General features: G+C 41.7%; 2 protein-coding genes across 2 annotated transcripts; one reads left to right on the top strand and one right to left on the bottom strand.

Annotated features, from left to right (window-relative positions):
* The first annotated feature begins 276 nt into the window (after positions 1–276).
* RBP3 (retinol binding protein 3) lies at positions 277–16,248 on the top strand. The gene is made up of 4 exons (XM_009814874.2): positions 277–3,324; positions 10,836–11,026; positions 13,947–14,089; positions 15,920–16,248. The coding sequence occupies exons 1-4, from the start codon at positions 277–279 to the stop codon at positions 16,246–16,248; spliced, it is 3,711 nt and encodes a 1,236-aa protein (XP_009813176.2).
* A 7,790-nt stretch (positions 16,249–24,038) lies between these two features.
* Positions 24,039–25,016, bottom strand: ZNF488 (zinc finger protein 488). Its single transcript, XM_059821329.1, has one exon. The coding sequence runs from the start codon at positions 25,014–25,016 to the stop codon at positions 24,039–24,041; it is 978 nt and encodes a 325-aa protein (XP_059677312.1).
* Between the last annotated feature and the right edge of the window lie 1,818 nt (positions 25,017–26,834).

Raw genomic sequence — 26,834 nt, 5'->3', positions numbered from 1 at the left:
TCTTCGTTGATGACTGAAGTTTATTGCTGTTTCATAAGAGGGCTGTGAAGTAGTAAGGAGCTGAACTTCATTTATTGGTGCACTTCGGATGATGCACTCCATTTTAATGAGATTAAAGGTTTAATGCAGATAAAAGATTTTTAGCTGTTCAGTGTACCTGGATTCAACACAAGGATTTCAGTGTGATTCACAGAGAGTCATCGGAGAGCTACGTTCATCTTGATCAATAAGAACTTCTGACTTCTTTCCTTCTTTTCTATTCCATAAAAAGAAAAAATGATCAGGACGCATTTCTTCCTGTTTTCAGCACTGATCACGTTCAGCATACCTGCTGAGGAAATCTTTCAGCCAGCTCTAGTGCTGGACATGGCTAAAGTCCTTCTGGATAACTACTGCTATCCTGAAAACCTAGTGGGAATGCAAGAAGCCATTGAACAAGCAATCAAGAGCGGGGAGATCCTGGACATCTCAGATCCAAAAATGCTGGCCAGTGTCTTGACAGTTGGAGTGCAAGGTGCTCTGAATGACCCAAGACTGGTGATTTCCTTTGAGCCATCACTGCATGCAGCTCCCAAACAAGAAGCTGAGGCTTCCCCCACTCGTGAACAACTCCTGAGTCTTATTGAGCATGTGGTCATGTATGACAAGCTGGAGGGCAATGTTGGCTACCTGAGGATTGATTATATCATAGGACAGGAAGCTGTGCAGGAAGTTGGAGCTTTTCTGGTGGACAAAGTGTGGAAGACACTGATAGAGACATCTGCCCTGGTGATAGATCTTCGCCACAGCACTGGGGGACAGATTTCTGGCCTCCCCTTCATCATCTCATACTTGCATGAAGCAGACAAGATGCTGCACATTGAGACTGTGTACAATCGGCCCTCCAACACCACCACAGAGATATGGACACTGCCAAAGGTGTTGGGAGAGAGGTACAGCAAAGACAAGGATGTCATTGTTTTGATCAGCCGCCACACCACAGGAGTGGCTGAAGATGTGGCTTACATCCTCAAGCACATGAACAGGGCTATCACTGTTGGGGAGAAGACAGCTGGGGGCTCACTGGACATCCAGAAGCTGCGTATTGGCCCCTCTAATTTCTATATGATGGTTCCTGTGTCACGATCTGTGAGCCCCTTGAGTGGGGGTGGACAGAGCTGGGAGGTGAGTGGTGTGATGCCATGTGTGGCTACTGAGGCAGAGCAAGCCTTGCAGAAATCCCTGGACATCCTGGCAGTGCGCAGAGCAGTGCCTGGCACCCTAAGCCACCTCACAAACATATTAAAGGACTCTTACAGCTTAGTGGAGCGGGTGCCAGCACTGCTGCGGCACCTCGTCACCTCTGACTTCTCTTCTGTGCAGTCAGCAGAGGACCTGGCCACCAAGCTCAACACTGAGATGCAGACCTTATCTGAAGACCCCCGCCTGTTGGTCAGAGTCATGATGCCAGGTGAAGCTGCTGCCGCCCCTGCTGAGAAGCCAATTGCAGTGGCAGCCAACTTACCTGACAATGAGCAACTGCTGCATGCTTTGGTGGATACTGTCTTCAAGGTGTCAGTGTTGCCAGGCAATGTTGGCTACATGCGCTTTGATGAGTTTGCTGATGCCTCTGTGCTTACTAAGCTGGGACCTTACATTGTCCACAAAGTGTGGGAGCCTCTCCAAAATACAGAGAACTTGATCATGGACCTACGTTACAACCCTGGGGGCCCTTCCTCCTCTGCTGTGCCTGTGCTACTCTCCTATTTCCAAGATCCTGATGCTGGCCCTGTCCATCTCTTCACAACCTATGACAGGCGCACCAACCACACACAGGAGCACCACAGCCAGGCAGAACTGCTGGGCCAGCCCTATGGGGCTCAGCGTGGCATTTACCTGCTCACCAGCCACCACACTGCTACAGCTGCTGAGGAGTTTGCTTACCTCATGCAGTCCCTGGGCCGTGCCACACTGATTGGTGAGATCACAGCAGGAAGCCTCTCACACACCCGTACCTTCCCTCTGCTGCAGCCTGAGCAGGGAATAACGCGCGGCCTAACTATCACAGTTCCTGTTATCACCTTCATTGACAACCATGGGGAAAGCTGGATGGGTGGAGGAGTTGTGCCTGATGCCATAGTGTTGGCTGAGGATGCACTGGAGAAGGCTGAAGAGGTGCTAGCTTTCCACAAGAACATGGGAGTACTTTTGGAAGGTACCGGGCAACTCCTAGAGGCTCACTATGCCATCCCAGAAGTGGCTGGTAAGGCCAGTTCTATGCTCAGCACCAAACGGGCCCAAGGAGGTTACCGATCAGCTGTAGACTTTGAGACATTGGCTTCCCAGCTTACCAGTGACCTGCAGGAGGCCTCGGGCGACCATCGGCTTCATGTCTTCCACAGCCATGTGGAACCAACACCAGAAGAGCAGCTTCCCAACATGATTCCCAGCCCTGAGGAGCTAAGCTACATTATTGAAGCACTTTTCAAAATTGAGGTATTGCCAGGCAACCTGGGCTACCTTCGCTTTGATATGATGGCTGAGGCAGAAACAGTGAAGGCCATTGGGCCCCAGCTGGTGCAGATGGTATGGAACAAGCTGGTGGACACAGATGCCATGATTATTGACATGAGGTACAACACAGGTGGCTACTCCACTGCCATCCCAATACTTTGTTCCTACTTCTTTGAGCCTGAGCCTCGGCAACACCTTTACACTGTCTTCGATCGTAGTACCTCCTGCAGCACAGAGGTGTGGACTCTCCCCCAAGTCACCGGCAAGAGATATGGCTCCCTCAAGGACATCTACATCCTAACAAGCCATATGAGTGGCTCAGCAGCTGAAGCTTTCACTCGCTCTATGAAGGATCTACACCGGGCCACAGTTATTGGTGAGCCCACATTAGGTGGTTCCCTCTCAGTGGGCATTTATCGTGTTGGTAACAGTTCCCTGTATGCCTCCATCCCCAGCCAAGTGGTGCTCAGCCCAGTCACTGGCAAAGTGTGGAGTGTGTCTGGGGTGGAGCCACACATCACCATCCAGGCCAGTGAAGCCATGGCTGTAGCTCAGCACATTGCCAACCTGCGTGCCCAGGTGCCACAGACACTGCAAACTGTAGGCAAACTTGTGGCAGATAATTATGCCTTTGTGGACATTGGGACTGTTATAGCATCCAACCTCACCAAGAACATCAACAAAGACAGTTATAAAAGGATTAATACAGAAGAGGAGCTGGCCAGGAAGGTGACTGCCAACTTGCAAGCCCTTTCTGATGATGAGCACCTGAAAATACTCTACATCCCTGAACATGCCAAGGACAGCATCCCAGGGATCATACCAAAACAGGTACAGTTCTCTTGTACCCAGCTATACTGATGCCAGCTAGAATGGGAGCACTGAGTCAGATATCTCGTTTCTAGCCCATACTATAACCCACCAGGATTTACCTGTGCCTGTTAGAGACACCAGTGCCTGAGTGGGTTTTGGAGGCTGAGCTCTCTCTGACACTGAGGCAAGTCAGGGTAGTAGCTCGTGGTAGCAGATGGTATTTCTGGATGCATGCATTTTGGGGATAACAACCTTCAGGCTGTGAATCTCTTTCTGTTGCCATCTGCCACAAGCTAAGATTCTGATGCAGGGCTTCATGGTTAGAGGGAAGATATCTCATTGTCCCCCCTCTTTCAGTGCTAGGGCTTTTCGAGCTGTAATAAATTAATGCAAAAATCCACTGGTTAGAAACCGAGTTTGTAATTTAAGAGAAATTGGGTTGGATCGGTGTAAACGCATACACCCAGAAAGCATGCAGCCACATACTTTTTAATGGATTTTTCTATATAGAATTGCTGTACCTGACTTCTAATTCTATTACACCAGAATAACAAGCAACTCCCTTGGTAGTGACCGTGGAAAGTTGTACTGATTGTATCTCATGCTCGGCATCAGACAGTTTCCCAGTGACCTAGAAATACTTTGGAAGAAGTATCTGTGTGGAAGTTAGGTGACCCCTGGGAGAAATTGATTTTTAATAATCTACTTTTGCCCTTGCTGTGTGGTTTGCATAACAGTCTGTGCTTTGTTCTGAGCCTGGGTATTTATACACTGGTCTGCCTTGGCAATCTTTCTTGTTCATTGTTGTGCTGGAGGAAGGTCCCAGGAGCACTTGTTAAAATTCCATCTTCAAATTAAAGGGAGGGTTAGGATAACCTGATCTCTTTCTTGGATAGAGTTAGCTCCTTTCTGTCTACTGCTCTAGCATGGCTATTAGAGACGTCTTTTCTCCAGGGACTCATAAAATTACTTTTTGAAGAGAATGCATTTGCCTTTGCAATGAACCAGAGTATACCAAGTGTCAGGTAACTATTAAATGTTTCCTGGGGGAGGAAATCTGTGGGCTTCCACTGCTGAACTTTCTGGTATGCATGATTTAAAGTAGGCATGACCTTTGTGGTATTATCTCCAACACTAAGGTCAAGGACAAAGTCTAAGCATTGCCAAAGGAGGACATTTTTGTCAAGTTTGTTAACCAAGAGATGCTGGCCCCATTCTTGCCTCTAAACTTAAATGGAAATAATTAATTAAAGGATTTTTCTATTCCATCACTCTATTTCCTTCTTACATTTGTTGGGTGTAGAAAACGTCACTATCAAGATGTTTTTGACAGAGCTCCCTGCTAAATTATTAGCAATATATCAGTAGTGATACATCATAATTTCTCCTCATTTTACAAAGTGGCCCCATCTTGCAAATTAGTCATTGTTTTCACTGAAGACTGTTAATGGATATTGTTGGATATTTTCACTTGTTCAAACCTTACTTACTTTATTCAGACCTTGAATGTTAAGAACAGGATGCACAGGACAAATATCTTATTTGTCACATGACATGAAAATTCTGATCCTGATAGAGCTAGTGAGGAAATGCCATTATACTAATTGATGCCTCTGTCTGCCTCAGTTCTTTGTCAAGCAAAATGATTGGAAGAGGTCAGGGGATACATCCATAAAGAGGAAATCGCATCAGTGTGGATGAAAACTGGGACAAAGCTGTGATTTCTTCAAGGGGAAATAATGGATAAATTGCAGAGGAGAAGCACAGGTCTCTTATGAGGCTAAAATAGTTTCCAAAGGCGTATGCATTCCCTCATAGTGCTTGAGGAAATTGGGAGGAAGAAAGACAAAAGAGCAATGTTAAGACATTTTAAGGCAAAAGAGGGTGAGTGAATGAAGATGCTGAAGTTACTGAAGTAAAGGCTTTTCCTTGTGATAGAGGTAAAAGAAAATTCACCTATTCTAGAGAGCACTGGGCAGCAAGAGTACCTTCATTTCCTGCCTTACTTTTGCAGGACCAAGAGGGGTGCTTTCTGCGGGACATTTCAGAAATAGCCCATACCAATACCCCAGAGAGAAAATGCCTTAAGATTACAGTGAAGCTTACATGATGGCACTAATTGCATTTGTTTTTCTCTTGTGCTACCTACCTTCCAAGCCACCCTTTCCCTTGACAGTGGGATTTTCTTGATAATGACCTTGACAGTGAAGCAGATCCAACATAATTAAATGAAAGTGATGATGAATAACTGCAGGAAGGATGGGATGGGACATAGGAGACAGACAAGTGAAATGCATGTAGACCTTTGCATCTGCTACACTAGAATAGCTGCTGAAGCATAATACAGGGTAGTGAACATGTCTCCTCTATGACAGCAGCAAGGTCAATGCTAGCTGGAGTTGTCTGCTGCATAAATGCCACTTTCCAAAGTCCGACTTCCCAGAGGCGAATGCTGTATATATTGTTTGTGATTCACAAAAAAGCGTTTTGCTTATAAGGCTGAGCTCTGTAAACTTGCTGATGTGCAGTTCAATGATCCCTACTTCTTATTCTTCTGTTTGCCTCTTTCTCCCTCCAGTCATACCTTCCTTTCCATATTGAAACATTTGTGTTCATGAATATCTGAGTATTGTAGATTACTTATGGAAGAACTGCTGCCTGATTTTGGCAAAGGTGTTATGTCAATTTTAAGTGACAAGAGTCTCCCTGAGTGACTCTTCTGGCCCCTTGACAATGCCCAAATACTTTTAATGCAGTCTTCACACCTAAGAGAATTTTTGTATTAATGTTTCAGATGAGCAGCTGAAAATTACGATCAGAATAAAAAACAAAAAGGAATCCTTTCTAAAGAGAAATTATTCCTGCATTTGAAGTCCCCTTTTCCCACATAAGTAATATGCATCTAAAGCAAAGTATTGTCCTTACTGAAGGAGGCAATAGTTACAGATGTTTCACCAGAAAGGAGTATAGTTTGCTTATGTCCCTTCATTAATGAGTGAAATCAAAATTCTCAGCCCCAAAGTGTCAAGATAGATAATCAAATTGCTACATCGATTGCTAACAGGTGGAAAAAAATTGTTCTGGGCCCATGCAATGCTGATTTATATCAACGTAACTACAGTAAAGTCAGTGGAACTATAAAAGTTTATGCAAGCAAAAAGAATGTCTTGTGTTTAACTCTCATTGACTCTTCAACTTTTGCAATTCATGCTTGCTTCTTGTATTTGGTGCAGAAAAGAATACAACACTTTGTTAATTACTTTTGTTCTTTGGCTAGTACTTTTATCTTCTGATGTGATAGTCAAGCTCAATGCAGCTACGTTTGCAGTTACAATCCCACCAAAGAGATCCATTTGTGCTCATTTTTTTCCATTGTCATCAATGTTACAGTAGATTTGGCCATTAGTTTTCAGAATTTTCAATGGGTTTTGGATGAAAATCAAAATTTAGCCATGAATCGTGTTTTCAAATTTTTCTTTCAAATGTAATCTTCCAGGGCATTGACTAGAAAATAACTGCTCACTGGCTTGCAATGAGTATGTTACAAGCTGTGTATTGTCAGAGCAAGCTTATGCACTGCTGTGCAGCGCCGCCCTTTCTGGGGTAAAAGTACAGCTTCTCACTCTGCCTTGCACTCCCTCAATGGGGAATGAGAGCCTTAAATAACCTCTTTTAATCCTTTCCAGAGCACCATCCTGGAGGGTTTCAGCTTTTGTTTGTGGTAACCCCCCCATCCTGGCTGTCTTGGTGCCATGGAGAGCAGTATTAGAATTCAAAGCTACAGTTCTGGAAAAAATGGAGAAATGATCTGTGAAAAGCAGGATGAGGTTAAATAAGAACACATGGAAGGTTCTTACACAGTTTCTAGGGTGAGAGTAATTGACTGCACAACTCTGGGAGGAAAACAGGTTGTTTAGGGGGAGTTCTTTAAAAAATGTATGGGTTCTTCAGAGTTCATGAGCTGAACACAAGTCAATAGAGTCAAGTTGTTGCAGTAAAAAATAATAATCATCAAACTGGAATGGATAAGGAGGAATATAATCAGTAAGACATGTGAAGTCTTCTGCTACATTCAGCTCTAAAGAAAATTCAGCTAGAGTATACTACGCACAGTCTTGAGCAATGCTTTTCTGGAAAGATGTGGCTCAAGTGGGGAGACCGCAGAAAAGAGGAACAGGAGTAAAGAGAAGACTGAATAAGAATCATCTTGAAAAAGTTTAAAAGATTTGAGTTGTTTATTCCAGAGAGAAGAAAACTAAGAGGAGACATGAAAACAGTCTTCAGGTACATGAGAGGCTGTTTCAAATATGAAGAGAATAATCTGTTCCCTTGTCCATGGTGAATAGGCCAAGAAGTAATGCACTTAAACTGTAGAAAGTAGTGAACTTAGACTGTTTACACTAGATGTTAAAAACATCTTTGTAATAGTAAGGCTAGTGACGTACTAGACTGGATTGCCTGGAAATCACCCAGTGATATGGATGTTTTTAAGAGCAAGTGAGAATTGGCTGTCAGTGATATAGCTAATTCTGCTCAGTCCTTGAGCTGGGGGACCTACTAGGATGGATGGTTCCATTCCAGCCTGTGAGGGTACATAGGAACCCAAACGTTATTCTAAGAAAGAAAGGTGCAACCCCACCACCCAGCCCCTAAGATCTCATGGTTCTTAAACCAATCTCAAGATTTGCAGTGACACCAGATGTTGGCTAATAATGTTTTAACAGCTGGCAGTTGACAGCACTAACAACTTTAATGGAAATCGGAGTTATATTACAATGGTCAGCACAAAATTAGCTATGGAAATACAGTTTCCATCTAAATAGACAAAACAACTTGGGGGAGAGGCGAAAGGGGAGAAAAGAGGGAAGAGAGGCACAGCTGGAAAAGTAGTTTGCCCATGGTTGGAGTACGTGTCAGTAGCAGAACCAGTGAAGAAACTCCATTCACATGCTCCAGGGCAGCATTCTAGGTCCTATCTTGTGTCACATTACTTGTTCCAGTTAGGCCACTCACTTGTGGAAGGAGACTGCAGAATAGGGCTGGAGACCCTATATAGTTAACGAAACCCAATTCTTCCTTGGCTTAAGTGGTGTTAGCTTGGAGGTCCTTTAGTCTAGCCACATTGCTTATAGTGTTCTTACTCAGGCACCTGAGGGTTTCTATTTAACCATCAAGTTATTTGTATGTAAACATTGCCTGACAGAGCAGCAGGATCTTACTCTCAGCTGCATCCTGTCCCAGCTTGTCCTTGGTCTGCAAACAGAGCCCTGCCTTCCAAAGGAGAGCGTGCAGTTACTCTCTGAAGTTAGACTTAGCTCCTTAGGTACCAGCAGCACATGGGCCATGTGCTAGTGTCATGAACCTGCAGTTTTCCAGGACAGTAACTCTCTCTCTTCTGTCAGTCCCAGCCTCCTCACCTTTTTTGCTTAAAAATTAGGAGGCTTTCCCCAGTGCCCCAAAATCACATTCTGAGAGTTTTTCATCTGGCTTGTGGTCTTGGATCCTTTAGAATAGATATATTTTCATACTTTTTCCTGCAGCCATGAAGATGAAGAAGAGTTTCTTTGACATCCTTGCATATTCATTTTACCCCATAAGACCTGAAGCTTTAAGAGCAACCTGCCCACCTTGAAATCTGTAATGAATTTCCAAGAGTTAGCAACACTGCCAGCAAGTACTGAAGTCCTCAGTGAACAAAGATGTGATACAGCACAATAAAAGAACAAGTAGGGAAAAAATTGCAATAGGCAGAGTGGTTCTTCTTAATCAACATGCTTATGGATATGCATCTAGCAATTATTGTTGGAGACTGAGCTAAGAAACCTGTGTGTTCAGTTAAAATATCATTAGTAAGTGGCTGAGAGTAACACAACAATTTTATTTGTAGATGTCACCAATGATGATTTTTTTTCTCCTGGGGGTGACCAGTACCTCTGAACTAGATATAAGCTCTGTCAGAACAATGCAATGCATGCTGGATATATTCTTCAAAACTGTGATTTGTTAATCAAAGCACAGTGGGCAGATCAAGTAGCATTGCTGTCACGGGGAAGTGGATTGGAAATGACAAACTCAGTAGTGCTGGACTGATATGTTTACAGTGCAGGCACAGTGGTTATTTTCACAAGGCGCAGTGAGAAACAAGAGTACAGAAAAGGACTCAATAGAGTTTGCTTTCACCATCAGATCAACAACTACTGGCCAACGGGGCTTTTAAATTAATGTTTGAAATTTTGGCAATTTTGGCATACAGAAGGCACTGAATGAAGAAGCAGCCCAGGGCAGCCAGAAGTGTGGTACAGTTGGTAATATTCCCCCAGGTAAAAGTAATGTGCTTGAGCTGTGTCAAGTACAGCTGCATTTACACACCTTGGAAACTCTCTTTCTGCTGTGGCAGACCTGCTTTTGGCAGGAGCACAACCCCAGGTGAGAGCACTAAGTGTAGGGCAGGAGATTGCCTGACTCGTCTACAGATGCAGAAAGCCCAAATGCCTCCTAAATTCTGCGGCATATCGCAGGCTGGGAGAGCACCTTTTAGCACATGGCTCCCTGCTGACTCCTTGTTCTTTTGGGTTTAAAAGTATGGATTGTCTGGGGCTGAGCTATGGCAGAGGGCAGCTGATTAAAAAGCAAGTATAAACTCATTTTTACAGCAACCCTGAGGAGAATAGGCCAAATTGCTGAAGGTCACATAAGTCATATGTACCCCAAAGCCTTATCTCCTTAAGCTGACGGGGACTCTTTCATTTTCAGACAGATGCATGCAAAACAGAGGTTTGGCAATAGGAGCAGGTTATGACTCCAATGCATGTAGGGTTAGTAGGATAACTTTCTTAGTCGGCTACATGTTGCTATTAAAAAAATTTCTGCTATTTAATAACGTAAGCTAAAAAAAAAATTAAATTAATCACAGTGTAACACATGAGACTCCAGGCACATGGCCACCATATGAGAGATTTAACACGTCTACCTCATGAGTATCTAGCACATGCCCAACACATCAGGTTCCTCACTGTCCCAGGGACTGCCTCATTAAGAGGAGCTGGGGCCAACCTCAACTGCAGCCTGCAGCTGTTTGTCAGCTGAGGCCAATCAAGAGACTACAAAAGTCCCAAGTGCCTTATTCAGAAAGAACTGCTGAAGGAAACAAGTGAGCTTGGTGGCAGGCCTGGGATAGTGGCCTATGCTGCAGGCCAGGAGATGGTTCTTGTAGCCTTCTCAGCATCTTTGGTCCAAGTAAATTCCTGTATTTTTGAAAAATAGACTGAGCCCTGACAAATAGGAGCCTGATCCAGATTCTGGGCATGCTACTGATGCACCCTATACTGGGCAAACAGTGCAGCAGCAAATGCTAACCTATGTTTGATATGCAAAAATCTTAATATTATTCATTATGTTCTTCAAACTTGGTCACATTCCTCACATATGTCCCACCTGGACTAAACTTGACCCACATAATTCTTTTTAAATCTTGTGCCAAGCTATCAGTGCCAGCAAATGATTTGTTCTGTTTTTCCAAACTCTTTCAGATCCCTTCCCCAGAAGTATTTGAAGATCTGATTAAATTTTCATTCCACACAAATGTATTTGAAAACAACATCGGCTATCTGAGATTCGATATGTTTGGAGACTGTGAACTTCTAACCCAGGTGTCCGACCTACTGGTAGAGCATGTTTGGAAGAAAATTGTTCACACAGATGCATTAATCATAGACATGAGGTAAACCTTTGAATGGCAAATAACCAAAGCTCTTTCAAAACAGCATTTTATTTGTAACAGTGAATTAGCTTTACATGGCTTACTGTCCTGTTTACAGGCTAACATTGCTGGGATTAAATGAGAAAAGGAAAACAGCCAAGGAAAACAATAACAGTCTGGAAGTATATCTCAAGATAAATTGTACCATCACTTGAGATGTTTGGAACTAAATAGGCAAATTTAGGGAATATGTTGCAGAACACAATCCTGGATGTCACATCTGTTTTCTTTCTCTGTTTTTTTTCTAATCTAACTCTGCATGTGCCTTGTATTAATTTTATATATATATATGGCTTAATTAAATCTTTTACTGCAGGCAGTGGTCAAGTGATTGAACAGTCAAAAAACCAGACCATGCGTAAAGCTGTGTTACAACATCTAGTTTGCCACATCTGCAGTGCTAAATTATCCTGGGCAATCACCCCTGTACAGAATGACCCTTGTGCACAGAGCACAAAGGTGGCTTAAAGGTACTGTTGCCTCAAAGGTACTGTAGCACTCCTAGACCCTGCTGCAGCAAGCTACGGCATCATTCACCTGCTCTCAGTTTAGGAAAGCTACGGCATCATACGCCTGCTCTCAGCTTAGGATTCTGTTGGACGCTCCAGTGTGTCAACAATGCTCCAAATCTTATGAGCCAGAAGATGGCATCCATTTGTTGCAGATGAATATCACAAATATACATTTCCCATACAATATTTAGGTAAGTCATTCCCTTGTTTTGGTCCAGAGCTGATGTTTGTGAGCCCAGGACATTACAAATATCAACTAAAGAAAAGAAGGCCTTTGTAAGAACTCAGTTTTAATGCTAGAACCACTTATGTCCATTGTCATCATGCGGGCCTCAATATTTGGTAATCTTAATATTCTTCTGGGATTTGTAGCATGTGCAGGAAAAGATGAGCACAGTGATGAGAGCAGAGAGAGAGATCTCACTGTGTGAGCACAGAGGAGGCAGGGAAGCAACCAACAAAACACACCCATAACTGAACTCAAATTCAGCAAAGGCACCACCATCTTCCAATAGATTTGAGATGGGACTGGGACTTTCCTCTTTCTTGCCCCGGTTTTCTCCCAAGCTAAAACTCATATCAGGGCCAGGGGCGATAAAACAGCAAAGGTGAAATCATGTCCCAGGTACCAAATGGTCTCGTTATAGTTATTTTCTTGGGTTGCTTTGGGTTTTTTTATATTTAATGTATTTCCAGCCCTTTGAGTGCACACAAAATATCCAGTCTCTGAAGGCATATAAAAAAAAGACCCCAAACATTTTACCTTTTGACATTCTCCCTAAATCAATCTTATGATTTTAAGGCAAGGCTGATAATTCCAATTTTGCATGGGATTAACCATAATGAATAATGTTTCTCATCTTACAAGTTTCCCTCCCTGGAACAGCTGGGCCACTGATGAACTTCATATTTTGATAATTTCAATTTTGCATGGGATTAACCATAATGCATAATGTCTCTCACCTTAACAGTTCCCCTTCATGGAACAGCTGTGCCACTCATGAACTTCATATTTTTAACCTTCACAGCATTGAGAAGAGACATTGATAAACTAAGTAGCTTCCCTAATGTCACACAAGAAGTCTGTAATAAAGGAAGTACTTGCCTCTGAGAGTTAAGCTAAAACTCTAACAACTGCTCAGTCATTATTACTGACTAAAGTTTCTGCAGTTTCACTGTCCTACATGCAAGAGAGTCCCAGGAAGAGCTCTCCAGCACTGCTCTAGCTGCCTGCTCCCCACTCACTTCAGCCGTGATGGCAGCTACAGGAAACTTGGCTCTGCTGGGTCTAGCTGCCTCCTGGGCTGTGCAGCAGCCGGAGGACCTCCTGGCAGCACAGCGCTATCCAGGACACACTAAAGAGACTTAATTTCAGTTTTAGCCAGTCACAGTGGGAATCCAGCATACAGCTCCCAAATGCTGCAGAATAAAGGGGTAGCTTCACTCTTTGGGACAGAGGCCTCCTGGATTGTCTAATCCTTTTCTGGAGTTGAAATAAACTTAGTTATGGGCTGGACTGAGCAAAACTCATTTTCGAGCAGGTTTTTTCTGGAATGTCTGAGCCAGGCACTCATAACATCAACTACAGGAAATCACTCTATCTATCTATCTCCTGCTAGTGAGCAAGGTACAAACATTCCCAGTGCTGTATATGCTCTACTGTTAGTGAAAAGTGGCAGACAAAAAATAATTTGGTCTTCCATTGTGTGTACTCATAGTAGGGATTCTCCAATGACACTTAGGCTCTTCAGTGAATTTAATCTGCAGAGACTTATATGAAATTAAACTACAACCAAAGTTTTCAAACATGACGGTCCTAAATGAAGCAGCTAATACTATCTTTAAGCACAAAAAGAAATGGCCTGATCTTATAAGGTACCAAACACCAAGTATTCTCATTGTGTGCAGCAGGAAATAAGAACATGTCAGTTCTACAAACTTATGTTGCTTACATTGGGATCTACATTTAGATATTAGGGTTTAGGTATTTACTCATGCTGCCTATGTCAGTAACATCATGAGTTATTCAGAGTAGAAGAATAACAAGAATCTGATGTTTCTCTGCAGATTAAGAGTCTTTGCTTACTTTCTGAATTTTTTCCAGGTTGAATCAAGAAAAAAATAGACTATTCAGTTTTATTGTTTGCTTTTGAAGTCAGTTGCGGGCAATAACAGTCCAACACTCTTAGACGGCATTTTGTTTCTCTGATAAATGTGCAAATGCTGATAGGGGAGAATGAACGTAAATGTATCCAAATGTAGCCATAAGCCCTTTCAGTACTGATGTTAAGAAACAATACTTGGAAGGGAGATTTACTGTCTGCCACAAATTTTCAATTGTTTCCTTAATATTTTTAATTTTTGAAAAGGTACAATATTGGAGGCTCCACCACTTCCATAGCAATCCTGTGCTCATACTTCTTTGATAAAGGACACCAAATTCTCTTGGACAAAGTTTACGACAGACCCAGTGACTCAGTAAAGGAAATATGGACCCATCCACAACTCAAAGGTAAAATGACAATTTCTTTTTAGAGTAGCTTTTCATTTCAGATGTCCCTCCTTGTGTATCTTAAAGTGAGCCATTAGACACCATAATTCATTTGGTGAAAGCAACTGCCACGATTAGGTCAAGCTGTGCACAGAATGTAAAAACAAAAATGTGCATTTCAGCCATGTCCCTCAATACCATCTATAAATACCAGTTTATCGCTCCTAGGAATGGGTATGTTAGGCACGGAGGTTTGTAAACTGGTCCCCAGAAGTTTAGCTGAATACTGTGTACAGCAGTTGTGACTTGTTGCTTTTAAAAGTTGCCAAAAATAAAAATAAATCCTGTGCTGCCTAGATCTCTAGTAATATCTCTTCCAATACTCGCACATAGTTTTGTATGTAGCTCCTCACTTCCTACCTGTGTAATCCACTATTTCAGTAGATGAAAACACCTACAATAGCCCAGTTTGTCCAGAGAATGCAAGAGAGAAAGAAAAACACCACATTTTGCACATCTGAGTGAGTATGGAGCATTTGGCAATGTATTACACACACACCCCCCCCCCTCCCCACTTCGCTGTTCATAGAAGTTGAAGGGATGCTGCACCCTGCAGAAACAGGGCTCTTCAGTGCTCATAAAGTGCAGTTAGAGTGCTAAGAAGCCTTAAACATTGGTTTTCATTCTTTTCCCCTTTAAAGCTAAGACAGTACCAAAAAAGGTATCACAATGGTGTCTGCAGTTATTGGCTTGGAGCATGCTGAAATGGTTAAACTTTGTCACAGGCTTCAGGATCCATCTGTTTTCCCAGGCAGTCAGAGATGGACTGTGCTAAGGGATATGATTACTATGGATACATTCCAGTTCCCATCAAAGAGAACAGGCAGACTCATATTAACTTCAAAGAAGCTGGATCTGGTCCTGTATTATATATATCTACTGTGAAAAGGGTCTTCTGATGGATATTATGTCTATAGTAAAACGAGAAGAGCAAAGATGGTGTGAAAATTAATTACCATGCTATTGGCCTCTCTCTTACAGTTTAGTATGAGAATTATATGTCATACTGTAACTTACTTAAAGAATGACATTTTTAGAGCCATTCAGAGTATTTTTCAAGTTATCAGGTCCCAGTTATGATGCAGTGGCCACTTTTTCAAAAGAACTAAGCTCTCAAAAAGTATCTAGTGTGTTTAGATATATTGAAAATAAGGTGCAAAATACCTCCTACTCCTGTCAGCTGGTTTATGTAAGAAAATGAGATATCTTGGCTCAGATCCTAATAATAAACGGGTATTTGTTGAAGGGCTTGGGACAAAGGCCATGCAACAGCTTCCATTTATAGACTATAAAAAGCCTGTGGGAAACCACTATAATTATAATTTCATAAAATGCTGCCTGCCATGTTCTTAGAGCAGACATGAGAGTGAAACTGAAGATGCTGCTGGCTGAGCTTTGAGTATTCCTACTGGAGCAGTGGAAAATATCGCTTTCCTCACCTGTCTATCCCACTCCTCTGATGGGATCTAGAGCTCATGTAAAAGTCAAAGCCACAGAAAAGCCAGTAGTGGTAACCATGAGCTGGTCTCCCAGCTGCTGGAGCTCATAACCAGAAACTGATGGCACAAGAGCACCACATAGGGTGACAGTCATTTTCACAGTAGAGAGGCTGGGCTAGTGTAAAAAGTGCTTTAATACCATCATAGGTACAAAGTAAATTTCCAAACTTCTTTGGTTGTTAATAGCAGGTAGGGAACGAAGCGTGTCATATCTTGGCTTCGCTTGCTCCATTATGCAGATAAATCTCTGAAAATGGATGCATTTTCTGATGCTTTTTGTCCTTTCTGGCAGGGGAGAGGTATGGCTCTCAGAAGGGGCTAATAATCCTCACCAGTGCTGTGACAGCTGGGGCTGCTGAAGAGTTTGTATACATAATGAAGAGACTGGGCAGAGCTCTCATCATTGGGGAACAGACCAGTGGTGGCTGCCATTCCCCACAGACACATCAAGTAGATGATACCAACTTCTACATTATCATTCCCACCTCCAGATCAGTCATCTCTGCAGAGGGCACTTCTTGGGAAGGGAAAGGGGTGCCTCCTCACATGGAAACACCAGCTGACACAGCACTCATCAAAGCAAAGGAGATGCTCAGTGCTCACCTGCACAGCTCTAGATAGCCCAGTGGGGGAACATGGCCCTGGAAAAAAGGTAGGCTGTAATTTTTAAAGGAGCCCAAGTGACTTACAGTCTCAGGAGCTGAACCAATAATAGGTTTGGGAACCCAGAACAGGATTTAACTATAATTTAGGTAACTGATGCAAAATTGAGACCCCAGAAATCTCACTGTGTATGTGTATGTGCATATGTGCATATGAGAGGATGGGCAGGCTACAGGTGCTCCTCCTTTTCTTAACTGTCTGGCTCAGTAAACCATGAGTTGTTTACTGCACAAGAGCCCAGTTCCAACCGGAGAAGTTGCAAGGCCCTTCTGCTACCCAGAATAATTCACAAGCATCAGTGATGGTGCTGTCCTGGGCAGCAGAAGTGGATTTGAATTCCTATCAGCTGAGGGAGGCTTCACAATGGAGTCTCATTTTTTGTGCGAGTTTTCTAGTAACCAAGTTCTTAGGGAAAGAAAACTACCTCCCCAAATGTAAACCCTAGAAAGGAGTGGGAACTTCATTTCAAGCTCTATGGTCAGTGGTGGTTCCCTGTACATAGCTCGAAGTGACTCCCTTTTCAACATGCTGACTTTTTTACTCCATTCTGTGGAAGTCAGCTCTTTCTGGGCATGGCTGAGGCATGTGGATAATTCACTGGGGTTTCTGGATTCCTCTCCTGTGGTCAAATGTAAATGTTAGTTGTTGCAGTGTCTGTTTTTTAAGAATTAGCTTCAAATCACAGAGATTTCCTTCGGTCCCTTAGAAAATCCCAGCTGTCAGTATTGAAAGCACGTGAACCACCTCAAAGCATTTATGCAAAGACAGAAAAGGCACCTCTGCTCCTTTGGAGATCGTGTACATTCCTATTTATACATCTTAAAGAAGAATTAACAGTAATTGGGAAAGTCTGTTTTCCAAACTGCAAGAGCTAAATTAAGTCTCTTCTCCATTTCATCATCTAGATGTACCAAAAATAACCATTCCCAGTCTGTCAGGGTTGCCCAGACTCCTCATATTTAATAGGTGCATGCCTGCTTCTCCCCTAATATCTGGCAGAGAGATGGGGAATGAGCAGGAGAAAGGCAGTACACTGACTCTTTCACTCAGTGCTCAGATCAACAGAGTCAGGGAAAAGAATCATATATTTTCACTTAAGGCCAAAACCAGATTGCTGTGTGTCCTGCTCCGAAGACAACAAGAAAGCAGAGAAATATCCTTTGCACCCTGCTAACAAGTTACTTACTAAGTAATAGTGTATTCCAAGGCAACTAACAGAGTTATTGACATAGCTTAATCAATGAACAACATCTTTGTCTTTCTTATAATTTTTATCTAACCATCTGTCTTTGTAATGATTTAGAAATACATATAACTCTAATCTAGATCTCAACATTTCTCATCTCTACAAAATGCCACCTGTAAGGCAATTAAGTTAGGAAAATGGTCCCCCAAAATTTAGTCGGAGTCTGTAGTTGTTACACATTGCTGTTGGCTTGCTCATTTGTAAGTTATTGCCATTTTTTTATAAATCATGGTTAAACATCTGACTGCAGAGAATCTCTATCAGTATTTACAGGAAAATAATTTTAACAACCAGACTTTCCATCTTTTTTACTACTTGTTTGTCTTACCAACTACACTCAATGTGATCACTAGCCTGGACTCTTTTGAGTCATTTTCATATTCTTATTTTTATGCACTAGCTACTTGTTGAACATGTCAGTGTTGTGGAAAATACTTAAATGAGTTAAAACTCATACAGAATTTTGTGTAAAGTGATATATGTATGAAGAATATTAAAGATACTTAATATGGAAAAGACTGGAGTAGTCAATGAACGAGTAAACAACACTAATGTATTTCTTCTAATGTTTTTTAAGCCTCTTTAATATCTAAATGATCCAGATATACTGCTTTGTTTTCCTAAACACAATCAGTTGTGCTGTCATGTACAAACAATAGTGTTGTTAAACCCAACATTTAAAAACTTTAGCCGTCCATTCAAGGACAAAAAGCTATACCATATGGGCACAAATAGCAAATAATTCCTTCCCATAGTAATATGGTAAGTACTTACAAATAATAAATATTTCTAGAAATTGGAATCCAGTTGGGAAAACAAACAATGAAGATGCATTTGCTGGTGAGTCCATTTGAAATCAATAATACTGTTAGGTCACTGAAGTGATTGATTTCACTGGAAAATTAATGTGCAACCTTGACAAATTTTATTAATTGACAAAGTATTATTTACTATTTCATAGGTCATCTGCTGGCTAATTGGCATTGAAACTATCAGGCTTAACAAAGGCCAGTGTGTTAAACTATTTTTTCCTGTCTTTGCAAACTGCTATGTCATATTTATTCCCATCTCAATGAGCTTAGAACCTGGACGCAGTGTAGTGTAGGTTGTGTTAGATTGTACTTTTTGCTCAAGGTAGGGTCACAGGAAACATCTTGTTTGAAGATACTGAAAAGACCAGCTTTCTTATCTCAGAGTGGAGAGATAACAAGCAGGATAGATGAACTACATCCTATCTTATCTCACTTTAATACAGTGAAGTTGAAAGGAGGCAAATTCAGAACTGGCAAAAAGGAAATACATGTAAAGGCAGAGCCTGCAGGACTCAATTAGGCAAGTGGCACTGAACCTAGTGAGATTGTACCATTTAGAGGTACCAAACACTTCTAGAACATCTGGAATTATGATAGGTAACAGAACTTTCCCTGAAACCTAAACCTGCACTTTCACAACTAAAGCTGATCTCTATCATCTATGCAGTCAAGAACTTTCTTTTTTTCCCACAGCTTCTTTCTGCATGGATCTTCCACCTTCTTCTACATTGTCAAGGAAGACATAGATTCTGAGCTGTATGTCTAACTTTGTATGTATGTCCTCCAGGTTTGGCTCCACCTGGTATTTTTGATGTTTCTAGTGAACACTAAAACTGTGAGCTCAAACCAAGCCATGACCACAGCACAGCGTGATCAACAGACCTCACAAAACTACAGACAGTAATTGTATAGAAAATTACACTGCATTGAAAGGTTGGAACATCACAAAATTATGAAAGAAAATTAGTTACAGAAAATCCATGGGTTTTGGTTTAAATGAGAAAGTTAGACAGAAGTTTTCTTAGGGAAGGACAAGCAATTTCGGAAATGACCTTCCACAACACAAAACAAAACATGTTGAAACTGCCACCCTTGCCTCTTCTGGTTCCAGAGCTGACATGGACATTCAACAGTTTGTAGCCCCATTTCCTTACTGTCCCACCTAGAATAACTTCCTAAAGTTTAATCCTAATCATGTTCCTTTCAAAGACAGGAAGAAAGGAGTTGGTGTGGCAGGCCTCCTAGCAGTATGATCTTTCTCCTTTTAGCATTCACAGAACTCTGACCAAGAAATGGCAGTCAGCTTATTCATTTTTTTGCTACAAAATGATGCATTCTTGCTCTCTGGAGAGTGCTTCTAGTGTAGTCTTCCCTGATCATACCACAAAAGCTGCCTTAGTCCAGTGATTTTTAAAATATGCTCTGTAGACCAATGGGAGCCCATAGGCTGCATCAATTAGGGAAAAATTACCCCAAAAAAGCAAGTAAATATTCTTCAAAAGCCTATCTGAGTGCCGTTTCAATGGACAAACACATCTTCATTGGAAAAAGTACAGGGATCAATGAGTGAACAAATATCCTAATCTGGCATTCCCTATCAGTAAACTCACAACCCACTGCAGAAACACAACCTGAACAGCTAAGCTTGACAGCGTTGTGTTATGTCCCTTTTCACTGATCCAGAAACAGATGTTGTGAGAAACAGGGGTTTGATCAAAATGACACAGGCAGTTGCTAGCAAAGACAGGAAAAGGACCAGTCAGCTGACTTCAAATTATCTCCTCCTGTCTTAAAAAGCAAAATCCTACTTTTTTTTTTCTTCCAAGCATTTCTACTTGTAGAAAAGACACAGATCCCTGCTGTAAAATCACTATTGCACTGGGACTGAATGCAGTCCTCACAAATTCCTTAAGTCCCTTCATTTCTTCCAGAACCCCCTGCTCCAGTGTAGTGCCTTTCCTCCAGCAGGATTTCCTTTCATCTGCACCAATTTAAATGTTCAGACTTCTAGACATAAGGGAAAAAAGCTTCCAGCATGACTCAATTATAGGAAGTTTGTTTTTCTTTGTCTCATTAGGTTTCCTTCTGCCTGTGCAATATTTGGTTCACTCAGCTTTAATATGAATATTTTCATTTAAAGAAATAAAATCTGCAAAAATTTTGGATAAGCCCCCTGGTTTATGTAACCCAGCTTAGATGAGACACTCAGTTAAACTTGAGACACATAAAAGACATTCCCTCTGCCTGCACATGGGGCTTTACACAAGAGCTTGTTTTATACATAGGGAATCAAGTTATGGTTCTGTTGGCATCTATGCTATTTTGTTCTGATGTCAGCACAGACATAGTAGGCAACAAGACGTCATATTGGTCTATTGTGTAAACAAGTCTTAGTTCACAAAACACTTTAATCAAGTATAAGAAGCAATTTGCTCGCTCAACTTTTATGCCAGTGACCACCTACAAAGGAGCAAGAGCAGTATTGCACACATTTGTCTGCAGTGTGATTTCCATGTTGCAAGAGGAAAATCCCCAATCTTTACATGCTAGGACCAAACTGCGCTGCCCCTGCAGCTGGAGGAGGTGAGGACAGTACCAGAAATAAAGCTGATTAAAAACCTCTCCTCTTCTTCTCTGGTTGGACTTGATGATCTTACAGGTCTTTTCCAACCGTAATGATTCTGTGATTCTGTGATTTTTGCATTTTGAATCAGCACTGCCACTTTTCATAACTGGTTCTCTTGCCTTTCTGTGCTCAGAAGGCATTTATACATTGCTTGTCATCACAGTATGTAAATTGCTGTGGCTGAGATATGCCCACAAAGAAACTGGGTAAGAGTTGTAACTTTTTTTTCCCCAAAGAAAACAACTTCATGACGTAAAGGAAAGCTATCGCTCTCTGTAGCCTTGCTGCTTGCTTAAGCCTCATACCATAAGCAAAGTGAAACGTCTAAGGATGTAGATCTAACACACCATTGGAAGAGGTTTTGAGATTCAGCAACTGTTTATCGGTGGCTGATTTTCCACACTTTCTCAAGATCACTTACACCAACACAAAATCAGTGAAAACATGTAACCAGGTAAGTTTGGTATTGCTTAACTCTGATTAAAATGATGGGCAAGGTGTAGCGCACTGGAAAAACAGGCTCTTAGAACAGGGTAATGTTGAAGCGATGTGTCAACATAATACTGGGGAACATTACACAGGTGGTCTTGTCTTTTTCCAGAAGAAATCTGAAGCTAGGTTTCTAACCATAAAACTGTTAGGAAAACATGGCATGGTTCAGTAAGTACAGAAGAGAACATTTTGCAGCAATGGTACCAAAAAATCTTTAGTCTTATTTATACTGGGCCAGGCTGATCTTAAAGTAATTGATGTAAATCAGGAGTAGCAACATGGAATTATTCTGGATTTGCACTGGAATAAATGAGATCACAATCTGGCCTAAACTACTAATGGGAACTATAACCCTAACCACATATGAATGCAGTTACACCATGGAGTCCTTCATTACACTTTATGGACACTGACTTCACAGTAAACTGGCTGGCACCCAGATAAAACCAGATGGAGTGAAATCTGGCCCATTAAACCTTGCCATAAATATATTCCTAACACAGTAAATGTTATTGGACACAAAATAGAGATGGAAAGATTAGAAGGAAACCACATCATCCTCTGCTCAATGCAAAGTTGTTCCCTGTGCTCCATGTTTCAAAGCTTTTGTTCATTTTGGTTTTTAATGACTCCAGTGAAAGAGCTTCCACTACTGACCTTGGAAAGCTGTGTTACAATCCAACCAGACCTCCAGTCTTAATTTATGTCTTCTGAACTCAAAGGCATAATGTAACAGTTTAATCACTTTATGTTGGGAAAATAAAGCTGGGGTGCACAGCCAATGGTTGGCCTGCAATAAGTCAAATGTTTATGTTAATAGGAAACAGGCATGTATTAATGTTCAACAGCAATATCTTGGGAAGAATACAGTCTCCTGAATTATAGAAATCTCCCAAGAGATGACAATGAGTGTATTATGTTGATCCCAACTGACAGCTTAAGACTCTCAGGCTGTCTTTTATCACTCAGATGTGTTTACTTACTGATACTTGCATTATCAGCCTAGGCATCATCATGGAAACTCAGAGAAAACTTCTGTCCAGTGTGCACCAGACAAACACTGGACTATATCATCAGTATGGTGGAAAATAAAAGGAGCCTATTGCAATGTCCTTTACTCTTAGCTGGGAAATGAGTGGTTTCTAATCATTCTCTATCTGAAAAGGAATAATAGCAGATGAGACTTGGAGACAGGCCACGGAAATATCAGACAACCTGAAAAAATACTATACAAGAGAGAGATAAATGCTCGCATGAAGAACACGTTGTCATAAGCCATCAAGAGGAAGCCACTAAATGGATTTTAAAAGTAATGAAAGGCTAGCTAGATGAGCTGTGGTAACAACAGACAGGACTGTTGCTTCCCCCACACATACCCAGAGCAGTATAAACTCATCCGCTTCTTAGACTAAGCAGAGCTCAGACCAAAGGAGGCAAGAGAAAAATGTCTCATATGGACAGGATATAGAGAGAATCTGGCACTTTCTTTAAAAATAAGCTGGAATTGGCCCATGTAGAAACCAGAAGATAGACAAGCTTGTCTAATGCAATGCAATTCATGTATGCCTGTGTCATTTTGTGAAGGACATTCCTCTTCTACCTGTTAGCAGAACAGAGCCTACCATCCACATTCAAAGTGTGCAGGTTCTATCTCTCAGTAGCTAATAGTAACTCAAATACCCTAGTTGCTTTCTTTAGTATATCCAAAATGTGAAAACCACAGGCCAGACTCTAACCCCATCAGATCTGTACGCCTACTAAAGTCACACAAATCTTGCAAGCACACATCAGGGCAGAATCTGTGCTCCCTGTCTGCACAATACTGTTGACAACAGGTCACATTTCGATACAGATCCAGGTTGATTTGACATCATAAAAGATAATTTCAAAAGTGGCAGAGCCTAGAACAGAGCTCAGATATACTGATTTACAAGTCACATCCGCTTTCGCAGTCTGTTGGTCAGTTGTTGACGATCACAAATTTCAGACAGAGTCTTAACTTCAAGTCCCTTTCAAAGCCAAGGAGACAGGGAGATACAATTTTTTTACTCAGACTTACAAATCTGATAAGCAAGCTGATTCAGCTAACGTAAAGGAGTAGGAGTCCACCAAAGCTGCTAGAAACAGTAACTTCTTTTCTTTTAGCATATAAGCTCTGATCTTTTTAGTGCTTAAAGATTCCTCATTCAATGAGGTGGTTGTTACTTCTGTATTTACATTGTACTGCACAGACACCAGCAAATCAAATACAAGCAAAGAAAACTCTGTTTGCAAAACAATAATTTTGTTCTCAACTCTTTACAAATCAATACTGCATGCGCATTCATTTCACTATTTTATTTCCTCAAAAATAGAATGACAAGGGCTAGGTTGAGTTTTCAAAACTTACAACCCACTCAGACTCTTGTAAACATTTTATATTTTTTTGCAAAGCATCTCTTATAAATTATTGTAAACAGTGATTTCCTGTAAGAAATTAATGTAAACTCAAAAAGAAATGGATACAAGTGAACTATGTTCCCCTTCTTTACCCAACCTGCCCAGTCCCTTGGTAAGATCTGTCTGCACAGCTCTAATTATGAGAAGTCATATGCCGGGATAAATGATGGCGTTCTCGGAAGTACTCATGACAAATGGGACATGTTAACTTCTCCTCTCGTCTCCTCTTGCACTGGGATTCAGTTGAGGAGTATTCTTTTTTGTGATGTGACCGCATGTGGAAGACTAAATCGGATGTCATGCGAAAGGACAGGTTGCATTTGGCACACCAGTTCTGGGCAGCCACTCCAAAGGACGTGAAGGTGGGGGGAAGAAGAGTCAAGGAAGAGGAGGAGGAGGAAGAAGAAGTGGTGGTTGTGTTTTGTAACTGTCCTCCTGCTTGTTTGGGCCACGGTTCTGCGGTATATGGGAAAACATTGCTCTGAGTGATGCTTGTCTGCAGCATCTGAGCATTACACAAATCACTGACAAAGAACTTGGAATTGAGAAGAGTGCTGCAGCACATGACGTCTGTGGTGGCAATGAGGCCAGACAGCTCCCCCAGGCTCTTTGGTGACTCACTCATGGGATGAGAAGAATTTATTGCAGCTCTTTCTGTTAGACACTTACTGGGTTTGCTGAAAGCACTCTTCTGTTCTCCTCGGGCTCTGGTGGGCCACACAAAGGAGAATGCACTACCAGAGGAGTTCAGCAACACTTCCTTTGATACCTGCTCTTTACCAAGTGGGACCATGCCATCCTCCTGTTCTGGCTGCTTCGGTCTCTCATTCCTCAGCTTCTCCTTCATCCTCCTGACCTCAGTGAAAGCGCTCTGCTTCTGCTCTAAAGCATCCTTCCGAGCTGACTGTCTCCCTGAACTAAGCTTCCAGAAAGAACCAGCCAATGCATGCTCTCCCCCAACCTCTTCCTTGCCCCCACAGTTATGTTCCTCACTCAGATTATTGGTTTTCTCCAGCAACACTGTTTTCCTGCTCCTGTTGTTCTCAGCCTCTACAGATTTTGCTCTCTTTTCTCCTGTGAGACCATGGGCATCATCTTTACAAGCTGCCATTTTGACCTCTAGATCCCTTGCCAGGCTGTGGAAATTCGTGGTCTGCTCAGCTAAGTTGCTTTTTTCAGTCTTAGGGTTCTGGAAGTTTCTCCATAGCAGGGCGCTCCTCTCTGGGGCACATAGGAAGCGGACATGGGAGAGATAGGAATGCTCACATTTAAAGACTCGGTCGCATTCTTGGCATCTCAACTCTGCAGAAACAGACAACAGATGATGAGTTTTGCAAAGTTAGAATCATAGATGGATGCAGATCCTACCCCTGTCATTGACACGAACAAAAAACCAGAAACATGTCTTGTGTCATACAAGATTCCACATGGTAAAGCTAATGCCAGTGCAGAATCAGGCCCATTGCTGCTATGGAAAACGGTTCACTCATATTTGCCTCCATGTGCTACTTGCAGAAATGCTTTTGTTTAGACTCTCAAGCCAAGTTTGTATTATGTAAAATGGCCAGTACACAATGGTCTAGATAAAACCATATGGACTTTATGACAATTTGAAGTCTGAACCCAGATTTGGGTACACATTTCCTAAGTCAGTCACTGGCTTTAATACAGGCTGAATGTTAAGTTCTATATACCCAAGTAATAAAGTGGTTTAGACCTGGACTCAAAGATCCTGACATAGGCCTCTATTTTCTGCATGGGATACTCTAGAAGTTTAATACCTTTCACAAGTCGTCTGGCAATAATTCCTGAAGCCTTTACTCATGCGCATTTCACAAACTGCTATATTCCTCAAGGCACAGATGCCTGTGGCACAGAAATTAATGTTCAAAGTGAAACAATGCCAGTGATGGGCAGGAGGAATGGGAACATGCATTGGCATGACACTGTTTCCTGGCCTTTGGATGTACTGCATCTCTGGTTCATTGGGATGATTGATTGCCCATGAACAGACGATACATAATTCAGTGACCAAGACACGTATTGCACATCTTAACCTTTGTAAACAGTATCCATGCTATGTTATTTCACAACACACAGCAGTTTTTAAATGCAAATGATGCCAGACAGCACCTGAGGCCTGGGATACATAGGAAAGTTCATACATTGATTTGTAGGCTCAGCACAGCTTAGATAACTTCCCAAACTACAGAAATTGAACTTTTGATAAGAAAATAAGGCTGCTGATTTGGGTGGAACATTATACCTGCTAGTTTAAAGTCTTGAGTCTAGATATAGTGTTTCTTGTGTAGGTAACACTTTGCCCTGGTAAATTCAAAGGGCTGACAGTGTGCGTCTACACAGAAGCTAACAGAACACACTGAAATCAGTTTAAATGATGTAGTGGGTTCCTGCTATGAATGTGTCTATATTAATTCAATATTAATTTACAGGAAAGTACATTACCATGTAAATTTACTAACTCATACCTTTACCAAACTACACCGTTACTAACCAAGCTATATAAGCTGTGTTTAAATCAGCCAAAGGGAATGTAGAAAGGGTTTTGTTCCAGCCTAACTAGATCAAAGTTTGGAGCAAATGACAGCTGGAGTCAACCTTGGCATGGACCTGACAGTGATTTGCTTGGTCTCTCCGTAATCTAGATATCTTTTTTTCAACAATTGCCAAGTCAGTTTCTTTTAGAGCAGTAAATGCCTAGTAACAGCTCAGGTTTAAAATCATGCCATTTTCCTCGTTCCCACTGTGTCTCATGCTAAGTAGGCAGACTGTGCTGTATGCTGTACTGTTTGGGTTGTTAAATATTTTTATGGCCCTGCTCATTTACAAGATTAAAGCTGAACACTAGCCTGTACCTGATTTCTCAATGAGCTAAAAAAGGCATATTTCCAAGTGATATTTTAGGCTT

The sequence above is a fragment of the Gavia stellata genome, chromosome 9, assembly GCF_030936135.1.
Source record: "Gavia stellata isolate bGavSte3 chromosome 9, bGavSte3.hap2, whole genome shotgun sequence".
Taxonomy (NCBI): Eukaryota; Metazoa; Chordata; class Aves; order Gaviiformes; family Gaviidae; genus Gavia; species Gavia stellata.
This window is presented reverse-complemented; position numbering and strand designations above follow the sequence as displayed.

Coding starts and splice junctions, on each gene's coding strand:
- RBP3 (XM_009814874.2), top strand. CDS start 277: ATGATCAGGACGCATTTCTTCCTGTTTTCAGCACTGATCACGTTCAGC. Junction 11,027..13,946: donor GCATTAATCATAGACATGAG/GTAAACCTTTGA, acceptor ATTTTTGAAAAG/GTACAATATTGGAGGCTCCA. Junction 14,090..15,919: donor GACCCATCCACAACTCAAAG/GTAAAATGACAA, acceptor CCTTTCTGGCAG/GGGAGAGGTATGGCTCTCAG.
- ZNF488 (XM_059821329.1), bottom strand. CDS start 25,016: ATGGCAGCTTGTAAAGATGATGCCCATGGTCTCACAGGAGAAAAGAGA.